At 40.4% G+C, this 26,839-nt stretch overlaps 1 protein-coding gene across 30 annotated transcripts in view; it reads left to right on the forward strand.

Moving 5' to 3' along the window:
• Positions 1-564: 564 nt before the first annotated feature.
• The window catches only part of L3MBTL3 (L3MBTL histone methyl-lysine binding protein 3), a 123,360-nt gene continuing 97,085 nt past the window's right edge, over positions 565-26,839 (forward strand). For 2 of the 30 annotated variants that reach the window (XM_055391642.2, XM_055391653.2), the window contains exons 1-3: positions 1,193-1,342; positions 4,621-4,698; positions 25,067-25,183. In XM_055391642.2, coding sequence (XP_055247617.1) covers positions 25,082-25,183 — 102 coding nt within the window. In that variant the 5' untranslated portion in view covers positions 1,193-1,342; positions 4,621-4,698; positions 25,067-25,081. Of the gene's footprint in view, positions 1,133-1,192; positions 1,343-1,447; positions 1,626-1,719; positions 2,106-2,649; positions 3,065-4,620; positions 4,699-25,066; positions 25,184-26,839 lie in introns of those variants that run through there. The other 28 variants (XM_055391651.2, XM_055391660.2, XM_055391646.2 and 25 more) reach the window with 26 other exon arrangements.

The following is a 26,839-nucleotide window of genomic DNA, read 5'->3' on the forward strand; positions in this document are numbered from 1 at the left end:
CCTGCAAAATCTAAGACATGCTTCCCTCATTCCTAAAATCACACATGCTACTTTTTTTTTTCACACAGCAAACTCTGCTATTGACATCAAAATGTTTATCAAAACTTTAATTACTCGAATTATTTTGTAAGTACTCCTATTCAGTTTGGACCGGTGAAGCTGTCCAAACGGCGGCCCGCAGTCAATGCGCCGAAAGCTGTCAATACTGAAATGTAATACTCTCTTGATCTAGTTTTGACGCTTTAACAAAGACAGGTTTTGCCATTTAGGACCGCTCAGCCATCTTGACTGAATACCTTAAGAAGGTAGTCCTGGACCTGCTTATTGCCAAGGGACTTTCACAGTGTTCTAAGTTACTGTAGGAATCTCAGCCTATTACTCGACAGAGGCCTAACATGTTGGAGCTGTCAATAAAGATCCGCACTTAGGAAGCGGAAAGAAGGCACAAGTTTTATATGCACACTTTCTTTATTGTGCATTGTTCCAGCCATCAAAGAGAGGGAGATTGTACTCTCCCAAAGCTTACAACTTTGTTACTTTTCATGACCTGTAGCATGTATTTAGCCTTTGGGTAGTGTTTGTGCAAGACTAAGGCCCACTCTTTAATGGCTGAATGCATACGTTTCACAGCACATGGTGGATTCGCTGCTCTGAGAATTGCCTTTAAAAAAAGTAAAGTGAAAAATAGACAAAGAAATCTGGAACCTTAGCAGTGTTTCCTATTTGTTTGGACTGTTCTTGAACCAGCTCTGAGGCGGTGACCGGGCTATTGAAAAGATGCACCTGAAACAGGATCTGCGGGCAGCTGCATTTGCCACCCGGCTTTATTGCTGCTTTCCAGCGGCGAAGGCGCAGCAGCAGTAACAGGGAAGCCAGAGCGAGCCTCCCCGGCAGCGGCGGCGGCGGCGGCGGCGGCGGCGGCACCGGCACCAGCGCAGTTTCCCCTCTCCCCAGCCCTGACTCTACGCGCACATGCGCACTGCGCCCGCAGCCCTGGACCATTTGTCAGGACTACTCGTGAGACGGAGAAAAAAAAAAGAGAAAATTTGGGGGTAAGAAGCGGTTGATCGGATCTAATCTCTAATTAATCTGAAGATTTGTCCGTGCAAAAGCCATTCATTTATTTTTCTGGGTGAGGATGAAAGTTAAGAGCCCTATAGAGGGAAGGAAGCGCACCCTCGTCTTGTGAAACAGATCAGGGGAGGGGAGGGACAGAAGGGGTTTCTCCCCCACTTCTCTGCGCCTCTGGGAAAGAGGAGAAAACTTAATCCCGGGGAAAAAAGTGGGCAAGTGACTCGGAAACGGCTGGAGGGGGAGTCTCTGGGCATCTCACTCTGAAGTAGTGAGTGCGAGTGTGAAAGAGGAACAAAAGAGAGAGAAAAGAGAAAGGAAAAAATGGGGGGAGGAGAGACTTGTATTTTTTTCTTTGCGCGCACACGGGGAAGGGTGTGGGGGGCCGTGCGGAAGGGAGCCGGGGCGAGGCGGCCGCGTTGGGCTCAGGCTGGCGCGCAGGCGGCGGGATGCGTGTGGCCCCCTCCCCCGCGCCCCCCGAGCTTGTCACTTTGGTCGCTTTCGTGACACCGGGCGCGGGGTGGGGGAGCGCGGCGGCGCCGGGCTCCGCCGGGGTGCGTGTCCGGGTGGGCGCCGCGGAGCCGCAGCCCAGGCGGCGAGCGCGGCCGCCGAGGCGGGGGGCGCCGGCGGGGGGCGCGGGGGCGGCCGGGGCCGCGGATCGGTGCGGCGGGAGGCGCGAGCCCCGCGCGCCGCCCCTGCGGCCCCCTCCGCCCGTGTGGCCTTTGTGCCGGGCGCGCACCGGAGAGCGAGCGAGCGGGCGGGCGAGCGCGAGAAGTACAAGTACGGGAGACCGAGGCAGTGGGAAAAGAGGCCGGGCCACTTTCTCCCCTTTCGGGCTGCGGAGAATGGACTGGTTGAATGTGCAGGCGCGTCTCCCCGGCGTGTGCTGTGTGTGTGCGCGGCGGAAAGGCCTGCCCGACTCCCACCGCGCACACGCACACTCACACGCACGCACACACACGGACCCGCGGCGGGGCTCGGCGGCCGAGAGTTTGCGTGGCTTCCTCGCCGCCTCCCTCTTCCCAGCCGAGTGTGTGAGAATTTCATATAGATCAGCTCCAATTTCCGCCATTTTGGGAAAGTTGCACAAAAATAAACCCTCCGGTTTATTTCTGCCCGAGGCAGGAAAGTGCTTTGGGAAGCGAGGCGGCGCGGGCCCGCGGCGGCCGTCCGCGCGGGAGAGGGCGCGGGCCGCGGGCCGGGCCGGGAGCCCGCGCCGTCGCGGCGTTCGCCCCGCGCCGTGCCGCGCCGCGCCGGCCCGGGTGCGGGCGCGGGCGTGTGTCGGGAGGCGGCGGCGGTCGCGGCGGCGGCGGCCGCGCCGGGGCGGCGGGCTTGGGGGGGGGGAGGGTGGGGGCGGCGCGGGGCTGCTTTTCCTGCAACTTGTTTACGCCTGCTTTATCCTGGGGAGGAAAAGAGGGGTCGGGGCCGGGGCCGGGGCCGGGGCCGCCGCCCGCCTCGCGCCGCCCGCCTCGCGCCGCGTGCGTGTGCGGTTCCGGAATAATGGGCTTTGCACACTCGCGTCCTGGGCCCCGCGGGCCGTCCTCGCGCCGCGGCGGCGGGGCGGGGGGAAGTAGAGGCCGGCGGGGGTGGGGATCGGGAAGCGCAGGAGCCGAGGCATCCGCTGCGCGCCCCGCGAGCTGGTGGAGTGTGGGGGCCGCCGGGCGGGGAGGAAAACTTGAGAGCCCTGGAAGGGGAGGAGGGCACGGTGGCACGGGCGGGGGGAGGGCGTAACTTTTGGACTGGTGGTAAAACTTTAATTACCTTTAAAGAAAAAATGGCCCTGCGATTCCCCCCTCCCCCAGTCCCGGTCAAAGCACGGCCCGCAGCGCGACCGTGAGAGAAAGTTTAAAAGCGGGCGGGTTCCTCTCGGGTCCCCGCGGAGGGCTGGGGGCGTCGGTCTGTCCGTCTGCGCTCAGAGGGAGGTGGGGGTAACTAGCCGCTCTCCAGGGCGCGGGGACCGCGGCTCCACCCCACCCTTCCACGGGAGACGGAGGTAAACGTTGCTTCGGTTTCCCTTCTGAGTCCCCCTGCTGCCACCACCCCGCTTCCTTTTCCTCCCCCTCCCCGCCGATTTTTTGAGGGGACCCGAAAAACGGAGTCCCTTTCCTTAGGCAACTTCCTCGGGCGCTGTGAGCACGGCCCTCCCCCTCACCGCCCCCACCCCCAACGCCCCGCATCCCTTGGCCCGCTTCTTCTCCACCTCGGGGCCACTGCCAGAAAAATGCATTCGAGATCATTCAGAGTGCACAGAAACAAAAATAGATTTTTAATTGTTAGGTTAGGGGAAACTGAGATGAGAAATAAGAATTTGGGGTGGGGGGGCGCGGCCGGGGCGAGTGCGTCCAGTTCTCCTTTTGGTTTTCCTAGAGCGTTGTTTGTGATGTCTTTATTGGTTTAGGGAGTCCGAGAGGCTCTGTGCTGGCTATCTCGGTCGCGTGGATTTTTGCGCAAGTTTTTAGAAAAACACTGACTCGAGTAGAGAGCATTTCTCCGGAAAGTTTCAAGTGCAGCAAAATAGCGAACGTGCAAAACTGGCCAAGGGGAGACCTCTAGTGGTTGAACGCGTCTTTTAAGTTCGGAAGGCCGAGAGCAAAGTTTGGCCTTTACTTGTAGCTACGTAGTCCGTTCAGACGTGGAAGTAATTAGAGGACCTGAGCGAGCAGCCAGATGTTGTGTGAAAGGATGCTGATCAGAAATTGAAAGTTTAGTAAATCGAAGCAGTGAATTCTGAGGACTCAGACCCTGTAACTTCCATCCGACATGAGTTATATGGGAAAGACACTTTGCTTTTATTCAGGGATTTGAGATTGATCGCTCCCTGAATTGGAAACAATTGTTTGTTTTTGCATTTATCGGTGTCTGTACCTCTGATCAATTTTTAATTAACGAGTCTCAGCTGATGACTTTATTTTGAATGTTAATAAAACTGCTAAGTTGAAATATGTTTAAAACTTTGAAGAAATGGAAAAGACCTTTAGTTGAGATTTGTCTTTTATATGAGCTGTTCATTTTACTGTCTGATAAGTATAAGGCAATTTTATGTAGTTTCTTAGCTGTATAGTTATGTATAGTCCGAATAAGTAGTCCCTTTTGGTTCTAAGACTGTAATTTTGTTTCACTGAGTACGAAATTATTTCTGAATACTTGTATAATTTGTGATTTAAAGTCCTTAAATATGTGGGCAAAAATTTTATGTAATATCTATTCTTTTTCCAGTGTGTTTTCTGTAAAATATCTTTAATTTTAAAGATAAAAGCAGTGAGGGAAATTAAAGTTGACTCAAATGATCCTTGTAACTTTCACCTGCCTGTCATATACAACAGGAGAGACGTTATTGGGTGAATTTAGGACATGGGAATGATACGAATGATTAAAATCCATTTCAACTCATCTAGAACCAGCTTATTTTAGTTTACCGAGTGGCATGGTGTAAAATTATGCCTAAGTGATTCAGAATGTAAGCTTCTTAATTGGGGATGGTGGATTTGAAGGTTTCTTTTTGATGACAGTGTTTTGATTTTACCTTCCCTCTCTTTAAACCAATGCTAGAACCTTTGGAGAAATCTTGAGAGTGGACAGCAATTGTGAAGATCGCCAGAGAGTTCTGTGTTTCATCACCGCCGAAAGGTAAGACCCGCTTGTTGAAATAAATTGCTTGACATACCTGCAAATGTTAAAAAGCTGCATTTGGAGATCAGGAAGGAGAGTATGAGGCGGGGTTGGCAGAAAAACATCATTTTGTGGGGCTGCTTTGAATGCATGGATGTATTGACACTAAATGTAATTGTAGTTTGGATGAAACATTAGGAAGTTATGAGATTGTCCTGGATAATCTTTGTATTGCCTTACTTACTAGATTCTTAATTAGCATTTTAGCACCTGTTTTCTACTGAAAGTAAATGTTTTATTCTTTGGAGTTGAAAAAGTGGAAAAACTGGAATAAAATGATTGTAAATTAATATAAGTGTTACATTGTTATACAGTGATATGGAAGATTCTGGAACTCTAAATGTCTTGGGGGGCCAGTGGTAAAATTTAGTGAATGAAATTTACATTGAGTGCTTTGGGGGTGTTTGTCACATAACTTCTATGGCTTAAATCCAAGATGGGCTGACTTGTGCCAAGTGCCATGTTGCAGGGTTATGAGTGAGTTTCAGTGTGTTAGCTTAGACTTGTCAACTTTTGAACATACCTCCACAGGGAATACAGCTGTTGTCTACTAAGATCTCTTTGGTAATTTTGGAGGGTGTTGGCTTCTTTCCAATACTCCAGGACCTTCGTTTAGGGCAAAGGTCATTCTCAGGCAGAGGGGGCAGCCATCTCTGAAGGTAGAACATTTCAGTACATTTGTGCTACTCCAGTGCTTTCTACTGTTTATACTTTTTTTTTCTTCCTTTAATCTTCCCCTCTCCTTTTCTGCCTGTTTTCCTGCCCTCTCTGTCTTGAGTAATAAAGGTGTCGCTAAATCTTGTTTGGCAAAAACAAAAGAAAACCAAAATTAGCCTACCTTTTTAGAGCAGAACTAACAACCTTCATTGGGCCAGGTGTAATCTAGAAATCAAAATGAGTAATTATTGATATAAAAATTATTAACAGGAGTTTATTGTCATTTGCTGCTTGTGGATCATTTTGAATTGTATAATTAGCAAAATAAGTAGATCTGGTTCATGTGGATATGCAGCAGAGACAATGGGGCAAGAACAGCTATAGGAAGGTCCTGCAGACAACTAGGGTTCAAGAAGAGTAAAATCTGTTTCCTAAGATGGTGAATTTCATGTTTAAATGTGCTGAGTTGAAGACACTGCTTATTTTTCTTTGTCTGGGGAGTCACTGTGTCTGTGGATAGAATGCTAGAATAGGAATCAGAAGACTAAATTTAATAACTAGATATATCACCTTGTATATGTCACTCTACCTCCTTCAGCCTCCATTTCCTCATCTACAGAGTGGGAACAGCAATACTTGCCTTGCATCTTTTGTTAAAAGAATCAAATAAAATCAGATTTTGAGAACCATAAAGAGTTATTCAGATGTATAGTGGTCATATCATTTTACCTTCGTCCAGCTTTATGAAGGGCTGGAGGTAGATTGTCTAAGTCGGAATATAGTGATTTAACACTTGGCTAAAATTTTTAGATTGGTTTCTGATGTGTGTATTGTATGGACTTCTCGGAATATTTCTAGAAGTATATCTTGTCTTGAGAAAAAAGTAGTTTCCCTTGTATACTATTGGCTCTTTGAGGGAAGAGACCATACTCTAACATGGTGCGGAATACAAAACCTGAAATTTATTTATCCCAAACTAGTCATTTAATAAGTAGAAGGAGTAAATGAAAGAAATACTTTAAAATGATGCCTAATTGTGAAAATGGTAGGGTGATGAAAGTAGAAGGGTTGGTGTGAGGGGAATTAATGTACTGTAATTAATATTTTAGTTGCATGAGTCTGCTGGGAGATGAGGATGAGAAAATAGGTAACTGGAGTAGTAATGATTTAAACTAACTATAGGGGCCAGAACATGAGTCCTCCGAATGACTGAATTTAGGAAATGTCCAAGTAGGGCTTTTCCTCCTTGTTTTCTAGACCTCTTTGGCTGCAATCTAATTATAGCCAACTATGTAAAATCTAGATTAAAAAAATTGTAAGTACTATCTATTATTATTTTCGATTTGATGCTACTGAACCTGACAAAATAAACCCTGACAGGTTTTAGTTTTACTTCATCTCCACTCTTTGGAGATTATCCAATCAATGTTCTAAGAATCCAAAAACCCAATAGGAGTGGAAAAAAGAAGTATATGTCCTGTTTAATTAGTCCCTGAGTAATTGAGAGTTGATTCTTAAAGAATTTCGACGGGGTTGGTAGTTTATTTTTAAGAATTCCATATTTCAGCCAATGCTGTTTATAGTAGTGCAGTTAGGATGGGGAATTTATGAGAGAACTTACTTTATGTGGTGGGTGGGATATACCGTTGGCATCCCAAGGATGGATAACTTGAGTGATCCCTGCAGTATTGTTTCTACTAGTTACTTAACCAGTTTTTTTCTGAGCTCTTACAGTGTTGAACACTTAAAAGATGAGATCCTTGCTCTTGAGGAGTTCTAGAGATCCTTACTCTGGGAATAGACATAATGAGCTCTTCTAATAATAGTATAACAGTTGCACATGGTACCAGTAGGAAAGGATGAGGGCTCTAGCACTCCTTGGAGCTGTTGAACCAGGAAACATGGATTTCTGGGCTAACGGATGCAGGACCATGGCATATCATCCAATACACGTAGCACAATATAATGCATTCCTTTTTTAGTGCTTCGCCTTCAGAAATGAGTGAGAAGCCCTTCACCCACTGTCAAGGAATGCCTGAATTGTGTGTCTAGCAAGAGTCTAGCAAGATGGATTGAGGTGATTCTTTCTTTGACCAGTGTGTTCACAAGGTAACTTTCTGGTGAAGATCTACACTATCTTCCACTGTTACCACTTGCCACTATTGAGGGATTTGTTCCTCACAAGGATTTGGGAATGCTTATAGTATAGGTAAAGATAGTGTCTTTAGAGAGAACTATTTATATGTTCATATGTGTGCACATTTATATGTGACATCTTGAAGTTCAGCGGATCCATGGAAGATATATTTTCTAAAGGGCTTCATTATCTAACAGGAATATTCTCAGATTATCTCTTTACTGTATTAAATTATTTCATTGATGGTTGTGGATGTAAGTCAATAGTGGGAAATTATGAACGGGTTTGTATTGACTGTGGCAGCTACGCAGTGGGTGGATGAAAAGAAGCACCAAGAAAGGGTATCCTTGATATATAACTAAGCTTGATTTATGAAGTAAAATTGGGAAAGACCTTTAGAAAATTCCCATTTGGGAGACAAGATAGTTTGGAGGAATGAACAAGGATCTTTGAGAGGAACTTGAGTAAAGTTAAGTTGGGTGATCTTGGATGAGGGAACTTTCCTCATAAACTGTAGTTTCTTTCTGAGTAGACTTGGAATTGATTAGTTGGATGGTGATTATAAGAATGATATGTATATTATATGTAACAGTAAAATGCCTTCTGCATTATTATTCTTTCTCCCATATATACTGTAAATCAGTGTTTTGTGTTCCACCAACGGATACTTATTGAACCTCTATTTTGTGTAAATTACTGTTGTGAACTGCTTCACAAAATCAACAATTACAGCAGGGTTGAATAAATGTATGTGTTGGGGCTACAAAGACATCGAGCATCAATCCTTGGGCTCAGTATATTCCTAATCTAGTTGGGGAGATAACCCATACACATACGACGGCACTTAACAAAACAAAGCCATGGTTAAGTGTGGGTGAATGGTAGATAAATGCTGTAGACACTGTGATGGCATCTCTGGATGTGGTGGTAAATGTGTTCCTGTGATAGGACCCGGCAGATGGGGTTGCTCTTTTTAAAACCCTATGAAGTGTTGATATACAATATTAAGTGCAGTTGTATATCGAGTGCCTTCTGAAGATCAAGCATTAAGCTAGATGCTTTATATTTATTTATTCATCCAAAAAATACTTTGAGTGCTTTCTGTATGCCCAGGTACTGTTCTAGGCACTGACTGTTACCTCTCATACTTTCACTAACCTTGAGCACTGGGTATTATTTTTTGTCTTTTAGAGCAAACTGGTGCTCAGAGTTACTTAGTAACTTGTTCATATGCAGTTTGAAAGGGGTGGAATCAGGGAAAATGATACTGGCATATGATTGATGTGTCTTTAGGTTTTTGATTTTCAAAATAGTAACACATAGAATATTTTAAAAACAACACATTTCCAGATTAAGGTATGTGCTCTTTTACATTGGTTTACTAAGATGAGCAATAATGAACAGGTATAAGAAAAACAGATGGGAAGAAAAACTGGCTTTACTTTCTTCTTTTTTTTTTCTTTTTAAAACCAAGAATTGAGAAAAGACCAATTATTGAATTATTCTGAAAAGAACACCTTGGTCTAGCCCATGGCCTTGAAATGATCACAAACTGTTGATAAAACATTACTCAGAATAGGCTTGGGAATCACTGGGCTTACTTATATAAAGATTTCATCTGTTCTCTATAGGAAGAGACCCAATAAGGTAGTAGGACTTGTTATGAAAAATATATATATAAAGCATCAATCAATGAAAGAATGGGACCTGAATCTACCAAGGCAGGCTCAGTAGGTTATGAAATTTACTCTAAAGCCAGGATTGTAAAAGGAAAGAAGAAAATTAAGAGAGACAATGGTGGGGAGAAAATGGAGGGGTGGTGTGGTAGAAACGTGTCCTAGAATCAAAGTAAAAGATGAAAACAGGGAATATGACTAAGATCCTGAGCAAGAATGCTATAATTACTGGTGTTATACACTGTAACCAAAAGAGTATGTCCCATGTTTGCAAAATGAGGTGAAGAGTCTATTTTGACTCATCGGGTGGTTTTGTATTGCAATGGGAATTATATCTCTCTGTTATATGAGTTACGGTGGATCAAGCAGTTCTTCAGTTTGAGTTAGAAGGATGCCATTGTAGGCATTGATTACAAGGTAATGGGCTGTTTCTCCTTTGTTGAAGTTCTATGTAAAACATTTTTTGAGCATATACTATGTACCAGACCTTTTAAAGGCTGGACCATAGCTTTATATTACATAAATTTTGTGGAATTAAGCTAATTTAGTTACTGGAACATTTTGGGTATGATTGCATAGGTACCAAAATCAGTTGATTATTTTTCTCCATCCATTACACTGTTGAACCCTGAATAGTGAATTGAAATTCCTAGGTGGTCAATCTGGTCTGGTTGTTAAATGATCTTAGTAATTCACCGTATTGGTTTGTGGTCTAATTGGGTGGACTTGAGGCTTAGCTGTTCAGTCTATTGATAAGGAGGTTGGCTACAAATGGTTATCAAGATAAGCCTGTAGACTTCTGTGAAAGAAAAAAAATCTAGCCAAATCTAATTCATTACATGCAAAAGAGAAATCAAGTGTAAATCTTTTAATTTTAGCTTTATGTTCTATAAAAATACGGAGCAAAATAAGAAAAAAGAAGATACTACTTTTAGCATTAAAAATTATGAAGTAAAATAAAAAAGAACAAGAGAGTACTTTTAGTTTTTCTTTTAAAATTTTAGTTCATGCATATTTAGCATATGCATAGAAATATCTGTGTCAGGTTCTTGTTCTTTTTATGGCCCTTGAATCCCTCTAATGGGTGTAAAATTTCTATTATTACCCTTCTAGTATAGTATGTTGATGATACGCTAGCACTTTAAAAAATATGTCTGACTCAAATTGAGGTATAGTCTGTACGTTGAACATGAATTTAAAATAAAAGCATTTAATGAGAGTCTATTAAATATGCCATAGGCCCGTTAATGTCAGTTTGTGATTTCACTTTCTGTGTACTTTTTTTTTTTTTTTCTTGAAAGGCATTTTTCATTTTCTGTTCCTTCTTTAGAGGAAGTAAGTAGGTTAGGCCACAGAATCTCAAATAATTCATCCTTCTTACAGTAACACAGAAGGGCAGGAAGTTGAGATTTTGTAAAGGTTGCCTTTGGTGACTACCCTTTGCACATGATCTCCACGGCAGACAAGGTAGCAAATCAGAGAGACCATTGCAACATTATAAATAGGATCGTTCACATTAAAATATGACTAGCAGATAAAGGGACAGTGTTTTTGAGAAAATATCAATAAGATGGAACTGCTGTAATGACTGATTTCATGTTTAAAGGCAGCATGGATTAGTTCACACTCAGGTGTCTCCTCTGCAGTGATGGATGAGAACAGAAGACCCAACTTCTCAAGGATTTGTTCTTGATGCTGCTAAGATTTCAGTTCTCACATTGAAATAATGATCTAGAGTTTTTCCTGCCTAAAATCTATGAACTTAGGTCCTTAGGACAGATTTCACATCTCTCCACAACAGACCTTAATTCCAATATGTGTATGATTCAGAGTACTTATCAGGCAGGATGAGTAGAATATCAAAGCTGGTCTCTGTCATGCTTGATTTGAAAGGAATATTTTTCTTCATAGCAATGTGTGTTTGTTGAGAGATGCTTCAAGTGTGAGTTTAGATTTTTCTCTTATCCTTATTGAATAAGTCTGTTTAAGAGGTTTGAATTTAACTTCTTTTGATGTGTTCTCCACTGACACTTATATAAGGAGAGTTTCTTGGAGTGGTGATGTTATGCTTCTGCCAAAGAGGTAAACAAATACTTAGCAGCCTAGTTGTTAGAATTTTCACTGGAGAATATGAGCTAGATGGACAGGTGAAGGTCTTTCCCTGATTTTTCCTCTCCCCAAGCCCCTTCCATTCCCCTCCAGTAGTGTATTGTATTTTCCTCTTCTCTTTTATTGATTCATTTGGCAAGTTTTATCAATACCTACTATGGATATTCATAAGAGATAACAAAATGGGTAAATCAAGGTCTCTGTGCTTCAAAACCTCCTATAAGTAGATGATCAAGATACAATGTCGTAAGCATTATAATCAGTGTATAGATTCTGTCCTCCCAGCCCCACTTATGTCCTGGTCCTGGCATCTTGCACGTACATACTCCAGTGCTCCTATAGAGAAACACTCCCACTTGTAGCCCCTTTGGGGATGATGACCCAGAGCTTTCATCTCTCTTTTTCATACTGGCCTCTTGCTTTAATCTCTCACAGCACTTTCTGTTTGCCTCTGTACCAGCTCTCTTGAAAGCAGGTCCTGGAACCACATTTGGTACGTGAAGACGTTTTTATGCCTCCTCAGCAAAAACGTCACAGTAAGGTTGCGAATGGCCTAGTCCTGAGTAGTTTCTCAGAAATTATGTCCTTTTTATTTTGTTGGCAGTTAAATTTTTTTTTCTTTATAAGAACTTGGCAAAACTAACAGCTATTGACCTTATATCAGTCTCCCGAATTCACTTTGAAGTCTACTTGTCCATGAAATCTGAGTCGTACCATTGTTTTTGACTGCCCTGCTGCCCACCTTTCCTGTCCTCATCTCTGGACTCCTGAGAAATTAAATAGGCCTTTTTTGATGTAAAGGTATTGGCCTTCGCACAGTTTTCATTCCTCTGCCCTGTGAGACTTCAGAGATCTGATAAACTGGTTCTTGGAGGGCATGTGGACCCTGGAGAGCCCCTCCCCTCCCCTGCCCTGCCCTCCTCTTTTTGAGACAGAGTCTCACTCTGTCACCCAGGCTGGAGTGCAGTGGGTGGTACAATCTTGGTTCACTGCAACTTCTGCCTCCTGGGTTCAAGCGATTCTCGTGCTTCAGCATCTGGAGTAGCTGGGACTAGAGGCATGCACCACCACGCCCAACTAATTTTTGTATTTTCAGTCACCACCACACCCAGCTAATTTTTGTATTTTCAGTAGAGATAGGGTTTCACCATGTTGACCAGGCTGGTCTTGAACTCCTGACCGTTTTGATTCACCTGCCTCGGTCTCCCAAAGTGCTAGGATTACAGAAGTGAGCCACCTCTCCCGGCCGCTTGTCTTTTCTTTAGAATAACTGTAACTTTTACATACCAACCATTCACTGTGTGCAAAGCACTCTAGTGTACATAATTTTTTTTAAAAAAAAGTTTTTAACACCCCTATGGAGAGGATATACCTAACCCATTTTACAGATGAAGGAGCTAAAGCTCAAGAAAGGTTAGGTACCCTGGCTAAGATTATACAGCTAGTAAATTGTGAAGCTAAGATTTAAACCTGGCCGGGTGCGGTGGCTCACGCCTGTAATCCCAGTACTTTGGGAGGCTGAGGTGGGCAGATCATGAGGTCAGGAGATCGAGACCATCCTGGCTAACACAGTGAAACCCCGTCTCTACTAAACAAAATACAAAAAATTAGCCGGGCATGGTGGCGGGTGCCTGTAGTCCCAGCTAGTCGGGAGGCTGAGGCGGGAGAATGGCATGAACCTGGGAGGCGGAGCTTGCAGTGAGCCGAAATCTCGCCCCTGCATTCTAGCCTGGGTGACAGAGCGAGACTCTATCTAAAAAAAAAAAAAAAAAAAAAAAGATTTAAATCCAGGCACTGGGGCTCCAAAGCCTTTGCTGTTACATTAAGTTGTCTTCTAGGCTGACTAAAATACAATGTGTTGGCAACTGTCTTGGAAGGTAAAATCTGTTTCTTAGCTGGGTGACCTCAATTTTCTCATCTGTGAAATGAGGATGATAATGTTTATCAGTCTTAAAAAAGTAGTTATGAGGGTCAAATAGGCTGATATTGATAATATCCTTTAAAATGACAAAGCATTGAAGAAATTCTTGTGCCCCACCATGTTTGTTTCCCTTTCATGTTTGTTAGGCTTATGGGCTTTGTATGATTACCCCATGTGACCTTGTATTTGTGGATACATGAGTCCTTCCATTAATGGCTGTGTATTTCTCTGGTACCATGGAGGTAAAAGAAGGTCATCACAAACTAAATCTGAGAGCTGTAGGGAAGTCTTAGGAGACAGGGGCCATACCTTTCTTGGAATCACTTTCTCAAGTCTGGACTTAAAGGACTTATAAGTCCTGAGGACCTTCCCTGGTATTAGACACTATACCAACAAGCAGGTTCAGACTGGGAGCTAGATTAGAAGGTAGCATCCTTGTAGTTGAATCCAACTTGAAGATGAATAAACTCTATCCTCTAAAACACTACCTTACTTTCATGTTATTTTCTGAATTTATTTTGTATAGCTCAGTGCCTTCCAAATGAGGGATTCCATGGAACTTGATGTGATGTGATAATAGTGCCAAGGCTAAGTGACTCTGGGAAACTTTGGCTGGGACAGCACTCCACAGATGGTTGCACATTGATGTGCCCTGGACATCTCCCAAAGACGCTAGGGTATTAGACATCTCTTTTCACAAACCCCTTTATCAGGGGACATGAATAAATGGTCTCGTAAAAGTTGTGTTTTGGGGAGCAGACTTTGTGGAATGTTGCCCTAGCCTTTAGTCTTGTTTAAGTGCAATCAGACCAGCATGGTGACCATTCATTAGGCTCCTCCAAGGACAGGGTGTCCTCTGGAAAGAGGGCCTGAGCTTCAGGTCCAGTACCTTCCCCATGTGACTAAGCCTTCACTGTTACTTCAGATGTGTTGCTTTATAAAGAAATTGGCAGTCTTTTCTGGTGCCATGTAAATATGAGGAATTATTGCTATAAAAATAAATATTACTATTATAGTAATAGTAATACTAATTTTTACTAATAGTAAAAATTACTATTAAAATAAAAATAACATATCTACTTTTCTTTTTTTTGAGATAGAACTTCACTCTGTTGCCTAGGCTGGAGTACAGTGATGTGATCATAGCTCACTGAAGCCTGAAACTCCTGGGCTCAAAGCGATCCCACCTGCTCCGCCTCCCGAGTAGCTGAGACCACAGGTGTGCAACACCATGCCTGGCTGATTTTTGCATTTTCTTGTAGGTGTGGGGTCTCACTATGTTGCCCAGGCTGGTCTTGAACTCCTGGCCTCAGGTGATCCTCCGAAAGTGCAGGTGCGAACCACCACACCTGATCATATCTGCTTTTTAGGTAGTGATCTTCACACCTTGTGACAAAGGTTTGAGCACAGATGGCTTACTACCATAGATGTTATTCAAATAAAATGAATTTTTTAAAAAACCTAGAGTAGCGTCTGCTGTTGTGTGTCTGTAGTCCCAGCTGCTCTAGAGGCTGAGGTGGGAGGAGTGTTTGAGCCCGGGTGGTTGAGGCTGTAGTGAGCTATGTTTGTGTTGTTGTACCCCAGCCTGGAAAACAGAGTGAGATCCTGTCTCTATGAATAAATAAGCAAGCCACTGCCTAATTTTTTTTTTAAGGTCACCGAGTGACTTTCATGAATTTGAATAATTGTTAAACCAGATAATTATAACAAGAAGCTAACATTTTATTGACTGGTTTACTATCTGGTAAGTACTATGCTGTGGTATTATCTGGCCTATCTCATCTGTCTTCACCATTACTCAATGAATTTTGAGAAAAAGGTTCTGTTATTCTTTACGTTTTACACATGGGGAAATTGAGACTTTAAGAGATCAGGCTGGGCGTGGTGGCTCACACCTGTAATCCCTGCACTTTGGGAGGCCAAGGTGGAAGAATCGCGTGAGGCCTGCAGTTTGAGACCACCCTGGGCAACATAGTGAGACCCCCATCTCTACAAAAAATTTAAAACATTAGCCAGCTGTGGTGGTGTGCACCTGTAGTGCTGGCTCCTTGGCAGGCTGAGGTGGTAGGACCGCTTGAGCCCAGGAGGTTGAGGCTGCCGTGATCCATGATTGCACCACTGCACTCCAGCATGGGCAGCAGAGCAAGACCCTGTCTCAAAAACATGCAAAAAATGAGAGACTGATTTGTCGGAAGTCATGGAGTGGGTAATTGTCAAACTTTGGAAAGTGATACGAAGAGGAGGAAAAGAAAGAAGTAGTTGAGGGAAGGGTAAGGGATGGAAAGAGGAACTGTAAGAGTAGGGCAAATCTTGAGGATAATCAATGAAGCATTTGGTTTGCGCCTATGAAAGGATGACGGGAGCTGGGTGAGTGGGGTGGGGAGGCTCAAAGCAGTTTTATATGCCACATTCATAAGGTGATTAGCAGTGGGGAGACTCCTTGGAGATGATGTTACTGAAAAATGACGTTTAGGAGTTTCGAGTATGTCATTCTGCACCAAGTTTGACAGTTAACGGTTAGTGACTGAAGATGATTTCTGTAAAGTAAACAAAAAATCATCCTGAGTTGATGGTGTTATATAGTAGGCATCATAGCAAGAAGCTGTTGGATTCTACAGTGGAGGTTGGCTTTTCTCATTGCTGTCTTCATCTTCTGCATAGTTGTCATTTTTGTTTGGTTCATAGTAATGATTTTAGGGTTAGTATTCCTGACACACTGTTTACAAAAGATACACTGCCCTTTTAACCAAAAACTGGCAAGTTTAGTTCCTTGACACCAGGCGCTGATCTCAGGCCTGTTATCTGAATGACAGAATTTGAATCTGATTCTCAGATGCTGCTTTTAAGGTAATGTCTACCCTCATTTTACAACTACTCTTAACTCATAACCGTAGTATTTCTATACCTTATTTTTGAAAAATGTACTTGTTAACTATGAAGCTATAAAATGCAGCTCTTAAGAAAAAGCAACTGTAAAATTATTAAAACTATTTAACTGGTCTTGATGAATATTAACTAGCCATTCTTTTAAAGACAATATTTGGAGAACAGTGGTTTGACCAGGAATGGTCGGGCTACAGTCAGTACCCTTTCTCAGTAATCCGAATTTCTTCCCTTATTTGCAGGTGCAGACTTTTGGGTTATAGGCAGGGCCCACTCTTTTGCTTTGTGCTGTGCGCCTCCTAGGTTATGCTGCTTATATCTCAGAGGACTGGTATCTTCCCTTCATCTCGGCCCCAGGCAGCCTCTTTATTTTGAATATGCTGCAGGAACCCAGCTCGTAGGAGTCCCTGCTCCTCACTCTGAGCCTCTGTTTTATCCACTCCTGGCAGATAGGAGCAAAGAAGTTGTAGGAAGGAAAGATTATGAAGGACACACAAACTGTTTATCTCTAGTCAAAATGAGATACAGTAGATTCTTGACATTTGTGAGGTCAATGTCCGCAGCCAGTCACGATTCTCAGCTTGAAAAAAAATCATTTTAGCACATAATTCCTTCCGTAAAATTGCTAAAGTAGAATTGGAAAATTTAAATGATCTCTCTAGACCCCTATCTACTTATCTCACTTGATGACTGATTTTTTTACTGTCTGGAGTACTTATTGAGACAAATTCACACATCTTTTCTACTTATTTCCTTTTGGAGCATTTGGTAGTTTTGTTTGCACAATGTGTCTGAGTCATCATTGCATTTGACATTTCAGTCTTTAATTTATCTGAAACTTCTGTTTTGTGGCTAGCCTATCGCTTTCATAAACATCCCCATATTCCCTTCATTCTGTCATCAACACTAGACTCAACTAGCAGTTAATTTTGTTTCATTTCTTAAAAAGAAACAGTTTTTATCACTTTATTTACAGTGTTCATAGCACTGAGACTAAGCGCTATGACTAAGAGCATGCCTGGGCCTCGGCCAGGCTGGACAACTTGCCCTTGCCCCAGCTTTATGGCATGTGTGATTCAGAATCATGTCTCTGCAAAATGACAAATTACTAAATGTCACAGCAACTTCAGGTGTCACTCAGGAATGGTAGGAACCATAAATACATAGTCTGCGAATGCATACCTGAGTTGTGGAGGAGTGAACCGTACACCTCCTCCTCTCATCCATCTGTTGAGCTGATGAATGTGCATGTGTAGTTAACGAGTACTAGTTAAGTTACCAGAGAGCTTTGTGGAAATGGATTTTCCTTCGTGACGTCTATGCTGTAGCTTCAGTTGTTGGCATTAATAACAAATATTTTCATGGGAAGACATGCCTTTTATAATATACACTTTTAAATAAACATGAAACCGGATTTAAAAACTCATTTTTATTCATTAAGAAAATTATTTAAACATTCAACAGATACAAAAAAGTATACAGAAAGAAGGCTCGCCACCATCAATATATGAGTGGTCTGCTTCCTCATAGGGGTTTTTGAATATAAGATATTAACTAGTTTAATCACCACCTGATGTAAGTGGTACATGGTAGACTGGGGCTGCCAGGGATTTATTTACATGAGAGAGTGAGGAGGTTCATCCAGCAGATAGAATATCTCAAGGGAGAGTCAGGTTTCACAACTTTGGTTTGGAGATGAGGAGTGGTGTAGGAGAGAGATAGGAGGTAATTCTGAGGAAAGTGTCATATGTCATTTAGTCTGTTCTCCAGCCCTTTTGTTGGAGGCTGAGGGAAAGAACATTGTAATAAAAGCAAATTGTTTCACAAAGCAGGGACTTTCAGAGTGCAGTACTTTTGCACTAGTGCCAGCAGTAATGGTCTCGGTCTTCAGTAGTCATCAGCTCCTTGACATCCACAGTGGGCAGTGGTAGCAGCATGCTGGGCATCACTGCCTTTGGTTGCAGCCATGGTCAGCCATGACATTACATATTAGTGGGAATCAGAAGCATTTGGTGGACATCTGAACCCCAAACTTACCTCTTATGACATTAGTAGTGGCTGGAGACCAATAGAAGTTAGAGGAGATGAGGAGGAAAAAGCCGAATCTTGTCTGGTAGCACAGAGGACCCATCAGGGTGTACTTTCAGGATACTTCCTTAGGAAATCTCAGCACCATTTAACAAAAAAAAATTGTGATGGGGTTTTCTGCAGAAGGAGAAATACTGTTTGTGACTTCCATTGTGACTCTCTTACCTACCTGTTTTTTGTGTGTGTGTGTGTGTGGCCTGTGGAATACAGGTGGATTGTGGTGTAGCACCAGGTGATACCTATAAGAACAAAACACAAGAGCGTTTCTAAGTACTGAAAAAATTTACCGAGTCTCAGGAACACGAATTGTTGAAGGGAAAGGACTTTGTATGTTTGTATGCAAGTATACACATTTACAGAGGGTGACAACAAGGGAGGAAGACTTGGGGTGACTTAGAAGCAGCTTTTCTTAAAATAATATTGGTTCCTGGCTGTTCTGCCTCATTAATAGATGGTGGAAGAACAATCTGTTGTAGCCATTCAGTCTTCTTGTAATAATGAAAGTACCCATAGGCTTCAAAATTAGATGATGGGAGAGACAACATAGTAAATATTTTTATGCTATAATATTGTATTCAGAATCTCTACAAACCTTAGAATGAAAATATGGGTGAAAACTATTTTTACAAAGGTTAGATATATGTTTTCAGGCAGAGTACACTGTGTATCATTAGTACTGTTTCATACAGCAAAGGCATATTCTGAGTATTTCTTAAAACATAGTGAACATTTACTGCAGGTTATGTACAGTACTAGCTTTTAGATATCTGCTACTTTCTATTCCTCCTGTCAGACAGGATTTTGCTGCTGTGAATTTTGTACATATATGGTTTTTAGGTAGGAAAAGACTAAAAATCTATTTGTGGCGTCTACATGTCTTACTGACATTGTGTTAGTAAGCATGTACTTTGAAGGTACTTTATCAGATACATGTTGCACTGATGTGGACTTGGTATTTATATTAAGAACTTTGGCCCTAATAAACTAGTTTTGTCATGTTCTGAGGTGTACCATATTCTGGTGAAAGTAGATTTTGCCAGATTTTCAGAGGAGAACAAAACTCTATAAAGATTAAACAATGCTTAACAAAGAAAGCTCACTGTTGGAAACAGTCTGACCTGGGTTCAAATGGTGGCCATGCTACTGGCTGTGGTTTTGGTTGAGTTACCAAATCTTTCTGCACCTCAGTTTCTTCAGTGTAGACTAGAGGGTTGATAAAATCCCTGTTTTTCTGAAAAAGAAATAATTGAAATAATATATGTAAATTGCTACTTTGAATCCTTTTCTGAAAGAAAGAAAGATTGAATCAAACTTACAAAAGTATGTATTGTGCCTGACACTTAGTATCTGGTGAACAAATGCTATTATCAAATGCTATTATATTTATGGAGACTCTAATAACCAGGATAGTCACAGCTGACAATTTTATACTATAAGATAATTTCACTAAATTTCCTTAAAGTATACTTGCCAAAGAAAATAATGGAAATGGTTATCTAGAGATTTTACCAGAAAAAACAGTAAAACTTTTTTTATTAAAGGATCACTCAGATATTACCAAGTTTATCCACCAGGGGGAAGATATTCTGTCGCTCTACTATCAAAAAAAAAGTTACCACTCTTAAACATCACTTTATAGGCAGTCGATATCATTGCTGGTTGTTACCTGTTTAGTGAGAGAGAAGTCATACTAAGTCTTAATTCATTTCGTATTTCTATTATTGATTAGATTAATTCTTTCTCAGCTCTTTACATCCTAGGTCCTGTTTTGAGGCTGCAGTCTTAATGGTAGTGAAATCTGATTTAAAAAGAATTACTTTTAATTGATGCATAATAATTGTACACATTAATGGTACACATGTGATATTTTGATACATGCATATCATGTGTAATGATCCAGTCAAGGTAATTGGGATATCCTTCACTTCAAATACTTATCATTTCATTGCTTTGGGAATATTCAAAATCCAATCTTCTGACTCTTTTGAAATATACAGTAAATTATTTTTAACTATATTCACCCCCTGTGCTATAGAATACTAGAACTTATTTCTCTTATTTAACTGTAGTTTTATACCAGTTAATCAGCCTTTGTCTATTCCCTCCCTCCCGCCCCCTTCCCAGCCTCTAGTAACCACTGTTCTATTTTCTGCTTCTATGAGACTTTTTTAGCTCTCACATATGAATGAGAACATGTGATATTTGTCTTTCTGAGCCTACCTTCTTTTACTTAACATAATGTCCTTCAGGCTTATCCATGCTGTCACGAATGACAGGATTTCATTCTTTTTTATGGTTGAATATTCCTGTGTGTGTATAAACCACATTTTTAAATCCATTCATCCACTCATGGACACTTAGGTTGATTCCATATCTTGGCTCTCAAGAATAGTGCTGCAATAAACATGGGAGTAGAGATACCTGATATACTGATTTCCTTTCCTTTGGATATGTACCCTGTAGTGGGATCACTGGATCATATGGTATTTCTATCTTTAATTTTTTTGAGGATCCTCCATACTGTTTTCTATAATGGCCATACTACTCTATATTCCCACTAAGAAGATACAGGAGCTCAACTTTCTCTGCATCCTCACCTGCATTTGTTCTTTTACATTTTTCATAGTTGCCATTTTAGTTGGGGTGAGATGATATCTCCTTGTGGTTTTAATTTGTATTTGTCTGATGATTAGTGATTTTGAGCATTTTTTTAATGTACCTGTTGGCCATTTGTATGTCCTCTTTTGAGAAATATCTATGTAGATCATTTCCCCATTTTCAAATCGGATTATTTGCTTTTTTGCTGCTGAGTTGTTTGAGCTTCTTATATAATCTGGATATTAATCCCTTGTCAGATGGATAGTTTGGAAATATCTTTTCCCACTTTGTAGGTTTTCTCTTAACTGTGTTGATTGTTTCCATTGCTGTGCAGAATCTTTTTAGTTTCATATAATCCCAGTTGTCTATGTTTGCTTTTGTGGCTTGTGCTTTTGAGGTCTGTAAAATCTGATTCTTCTTCAAATTTAGATTGTGTAAGTTTTGAAATGATCAGAAATAGGCTTAATAATATGTCTAATATTTGATGTTTTCTCTACTTAAGGGGGAAAACAGAAGAAAAAATATTGAAGCATCTAGTAAATTCCAGCAGAAATTAGCTGTAATTAAAAGAAACAGAAGTTTTTTTTCCTATTAACTATTTAAAAGTGAATGTACATTATATATGTAAGGAGACTGCACTTTTAAAAATCTTGAATTTTTGAACAAAATTTTCAAGCATATACAAAACTAGGATGTAGTAGAATAAACTATCATGGACCCTTCACACGTCTTGACAGTTGCCAACACATTGCCACTCTTATTACTTCATCCCCTTATTAATTTAGAGCAAATTTCTCACATTACATCATTTCATCTATTCATTTCAATTTGTACCTGTAAAATATAAGGAACAACTCCTCTTTTAAAAGTACATGCTGTCATCATTTCGCTTAAAAAAAAAAGCAACAGTATTTCTTTGATATCATAAAATATCCAATTTGGCATTCATACTTTCCTTCCTAATAATCTTTTGTTTAAATCAGGGTCCACAGATTATCTATGAATTACAATATTGTGATTGGTTGATATGTTTCTTAAATCCCTTTTCATCTAAATTTCATATTTCCTTGCTCATCTTTTTTTGTAGTTTACAGTATTGGCTTTCAGACTTTTTGGTCTCAAGTTCCTTTTCACTTCTAAAAATGGTTGAAAGCTCAAAGAGGTATTGTTTTTATAGTTTATACATATATATATATTTGCTATATTAGAAATCGTTTATTTAAAAATAACAGTAAAACCAGTACATGGTAGTATATATAAGCATAATTTTTATGAAATATAATCACAGTTTCAAGAAATGCATTTTTTAGACATTTTTGCAAATCTCTTTAATGTCTAATAGAAGATAGCTGGATATCTGCTTCTGCATTCTTGTTGCATTGGGTTGTTTTGCTTGAAGTATATGAAGAAAATCTGGTTTCATGCATGTATGAGGTTGGAAAAGGAAGGAATATTTTAATAGACTTTTCATTTAATAGTGAACATTCTTAGTTACCACACTAAAACTTGACAGATGGTGGTAGTTTCTTAAAGATTATTTGCAGTGTGCAGTTTGAAACCTTACCAATGAACCTTATCAATTATGAATCATAATCTGTTACATTAAAATCTGTTGGGGCTAGGTGCAGTGGCTCATGCCTGTAATCCCAGCACTTTGGGAGGCTGAGGCAGGCGGATCACTTGAGGTCAGGAGTTCAAGACCAGCCTGGCCAACATGGTGAAACCCTGTCTCTACTAAAAATGCAAAAAATTAGTCAGGTGTGGTGGTGGGCGCCTATAATCCCAGATACTGAGGAGGCTGAGGCAGGAGAATTGCTTGAACCCGGGAGGCGGAGGTTGCAGTGAGCCTAGATCATGCCATTGTACTCTCCAGCCTGGACGACAACAGCGAAACTCTGTCTCAAAAAAAAAAAAAAAAAAAAAAAATCTGTTGGTCCATCTTGCACTTTAAATGGATCATTTACCTATGCATAATTTTGTACCATCATGTGTTGGTCATTTTGAAAATTTTGCTTAACCGAGTTAGGCAGATCTCCCAAGTGTTGACATATTTCATTATGAAATATTTTAAACATCACATCCATTACTATCACCACCCATCCACTGCCTTAGAAAAGTCTTTAGCCATCTGGAAGCTGGCAAGCTCATGGTGATGCTTGTAAGTGTTACAAAATCCTGATTTTTCTCTTGAAGGTTCAAATTTAATTGGTAGCTACAAATACTGTTAGTGTTTTCTTTCATGTGACAGGCCCACTTCATTAATTTTTGACAAAATATTTACCAGATATCCAAACCCGAATAAACATAGCTTGTTAAGTGAAAAAGGCATTCCGTTAAAAACCAGGAGCTTGCATCCATGGTACTTTGGCATGTCAAAGTACTTCCCATTTCATCACACAATATTAAAAAGCTGTATATTCAGATGTCAAGACTTAATAACATTTATTATTTTTACTTCATCCATAATGGTCTTTAGTGAAATTGACATTTATTTACTGTGCATGCATGGTGGGGAAGAATGCAATGGCTGCTACTACAGTTGATGCCACTGCACCGGCAATTTTATCCTCTCATGGTTTTGCACTATCAGTGCAAATGTTGACACAGTGAAGAAGGCAAAGAATGTGTGAGTATTTTTACGAAAATAGTCGACTTTTTGGACCTTTTGAAAGGGGCTCAGAGACCCTTGAGGAATGCATGCTTTGAGAAATGCTGCTAAAGAGTTTCTGGTAATCTGGATTTTCTTCCTTATATCTTTGTGGTGTGATTTAACAACAGGCTTTCTTTCTCTGATAGCTCCTATAAATAGACTTGATCAGATTAGGTTTGATTTTGTTTTTTACTGGCAAGGCTGCTTCATAGATAGTGTTGGGTTTGCATTCCTGGCAGCCATTGATGGTTGTTGCCTAGAACCATTAATTTATTAAAGGTTACACATTATAATATTCTATCATTCCTTCTTCACTTATTAGCTGGAATTCTTTCTAAGGGGAAACTTTATCTGCCCAACGATATGGTTACTCTAACATACAGATCACATTGGAAAGGCAGGATAAATCCATGTTTCCTTTTCCAAATAGTGAGTTGGTTTTCTTGAATCCTGAAAAGGTGATCAGTGAGGTGTTCTTGGTTTATTTGTTTGCTTTGAATGTCATTATGAACTTGTGGATTTCAGTTTATCTGATGTGTTTCAGTTCACTGCAGCTAAAATTAGTAAGGATAGTCAGGATACTACTTTGCCTTTCTTTGGCCAGAAGAAAGGGGCCAGAAGAAGGGGCCTATTCAGGTTGGCTCTTGAATTCTTTGGATATGACTTCTGTTGTCTTTGATAGCTTCTTTGCTTTCTTGTTTGACAAGATGTTTCAGTTTCATCTTGGACATTTCCTGCTATTGAGCAGAAATCAGCTTCTTCTATGGGGAGAATTGTGAGAAATGGTATTTAGACACCACAGTCTGAAGCTAGACTGCTCATTACTGTTGATTGATGATTGTTTCTAGATTCTTTCAGTGGACAAAAGTAGAAAATACACATATTTCTAAAGATAAAACACATCATGAATTCATACTGATACCTCCATTCAAATTTAGGACCCATCAATCTTTCATCAGTTGTCTATGATACCAACATAATTACTTATTTGTTTTTCTCATGTTACAAAGACAACAGTCTTAGAACAACAATATCAATACCACAACCAATGATGTGATTATGGAAATTTGTTTTCCAATTTTTTTAAAAAATGAAAATTAGAAATTTTATCACAATTTAGGTAGCCAAATTAGTTATCTTAACAGAGCCTTTTTATGGGTATTTGCTGTACATTTTGAGACTGTTTTCCTATTTCCTAGAATAACAAATTGGCAGATTATCATTTATCCATACCTACTTTTTTCCAGTGTCTTAAAACAGAAAACTACTTACAGGCAAGGAATTCTATCCATATGGCATTATGACTTTTTGTTTTAAGTGAATATGCCTTGAATAAATGAATTTCTTTTGTTTATGAATAGAAAATGTTTACCATAACACTTTTTAACTAAGACATTTTTATTAATATTTTTTCTCTATACTTTTCCAAGGATCGTACTAGGAAAAAAGTGTTAATATTTTTGAAGTAGTTGTATTTAGATCCAGGGATATGGGATATTGTGATCAAGAAAATTATGTAATTAAGGGAAACTGAACTAACGAGTACTAAATTAAAAACAGATTTCCATGTGGAATATTTAGTGATATGCCTTCTTTTCCCCTTTCAGGTTAAAAAATAAATCATGACTGAATCTGCCTCTAGCACAAGTGGTCAAGAGTTTGATGTGTTCAGTGTTATGGACTGGAAAGATGGAGTGGGCACGTTACCAGGAAGTGACTTAAAGGTAAACCCTCTTTATTACATACAATTATGTGTGTGTGCATCTGTGCGTATGCTTACTTAAAATTGGATACATATGTGAAATAAAAATTAAAAGCATTAATCATAGTGGTGTGGGTTTTAGATGATGCTTAGACCTCCACAATAAATTTGCAAGACAATTTGAAATGCTGATGGAATGGCAGAGCCTTTGTCACTTGGATAAGGGGAGTAAGGAATGTTTCTGCAGTATGTGCTTATTTCGCAGAAATTGATTTATAGTTTCAAGAAGGATCATCTCAGTTTTGACTCTTATCATGACAGCCTATAAATGCAGAAATGGCAGACTTAGAAGAGCTATCTTTTTTGATTTTGTAGTTAATGGGCTTTGTAACTTTAAGTGAATAGCCACAATCTCTGTGTCCTAGAGTTCTCATTTAAAAACTGGATAATGTTAAAGTATTGAATAAATAGGATTATTCACCTCTCTTAAATTAATTATACTGTAAATATGGATTTTTATATAATGACTTGTTCAAAATCGGGTTCTTCCTGTAAATCCGTCTGCCTTAGTATAGATGAGAACTCTTTGGAGAGCAATACTTCAGTCTGCTGCTTTTGTATAACCTTGCCCTGCCTCCTTTTCCCAGTAACCCCAAACCTATTCCAGGACCACTTCTGTTGTCCCATGAAACATGGTTGCGCAAGCACCGATCTGGGAAACCAACTACCCCCATCTCTCATTTCTAATTTACTTTTGCTCTGATCCTATCTCTGGAACCTTGAACCGGTCTGTGGCCCTTTAGACTTCGTGTTTGCACTTGATCGTTCAGGTATTTGAACTTCGCATCTCCCCAACAGGCCATTGCTGGGCTTACCTCTCAAATGATTGGTATTGTAGGCTGTCTTGAATAGAAATTCTTGCTCCATTATTTAGGCTTCCTGGAATCTAGTCCCTTTTAGTGGCTGCTTGACAAGTGTCCTAGCCAAGCCTGCCCTAGCTCATCCTCAGTGGTGAGATTTGGACAATCTGCCTGTCATTGGAAAAATACTTAGATTTTAGTTGGGTTGGGTTTAATTAAGTGTAATGTGCCAACACCTCTGAGTTTAGTTTAACAAAAATGTTGCACTGAGGTTTAGTAGAATCTGGAGAGGAGATTGGGTTTTCAGTTTTAGCTCTGTATGACCTTGAATAAGCCAGTTAATCTCTTTCGGTCAAGTTTCTTCTGCAGTAAATTAGGAATTAATTGAATGCCAAGCGTTTTACTTACGCTAACATTCTCCAAATATTCATCTGGATAAGATATGACAGAGAAAGGTTGCTGAACATTTTTGAGAAAGAAAAACTGTTTCTCAAACTGGTCATGTCAACTACATAATAGCTACCCAAGCTTTGTCAAATTATTTCAATTGCCTAAGTTTTGGAAGCCTTATCTGTAAAATTGAGGATATTAGAATCTATGTGATAAGGTGGTTTTGAGGATTGAAAAAAATAATAGAGAACACTTAACGAATTGTATTTTTTCTGGCTTTGTGACTTACTATGTACAGTGCCATTTTTAATTGCTTTACTCCTTTATTTCCCTTGTGTGTTTTTATCCGTTTTCCTCTCAATCGCTTTTTAAAAAAAAACTGTCACGTGGATGGTGAAATTTGTAAGTTTTTTTCAGTTAGCTTTTAA

This window comes from Gorilla gorilla, chromosome 5, assembly GCF_029281585.2.
Source record: "Gorilla gorilla gorilla isolate KB3781 chromosome 5, NHGRI_mGorGor1-v2.1_pri, whole genome shotgun sequence".
NCBI lineage: Eukaryota > Metazoa > Chordata > Mammalia > Primates > Hominidae > Gorilla > Gorilla gorilla.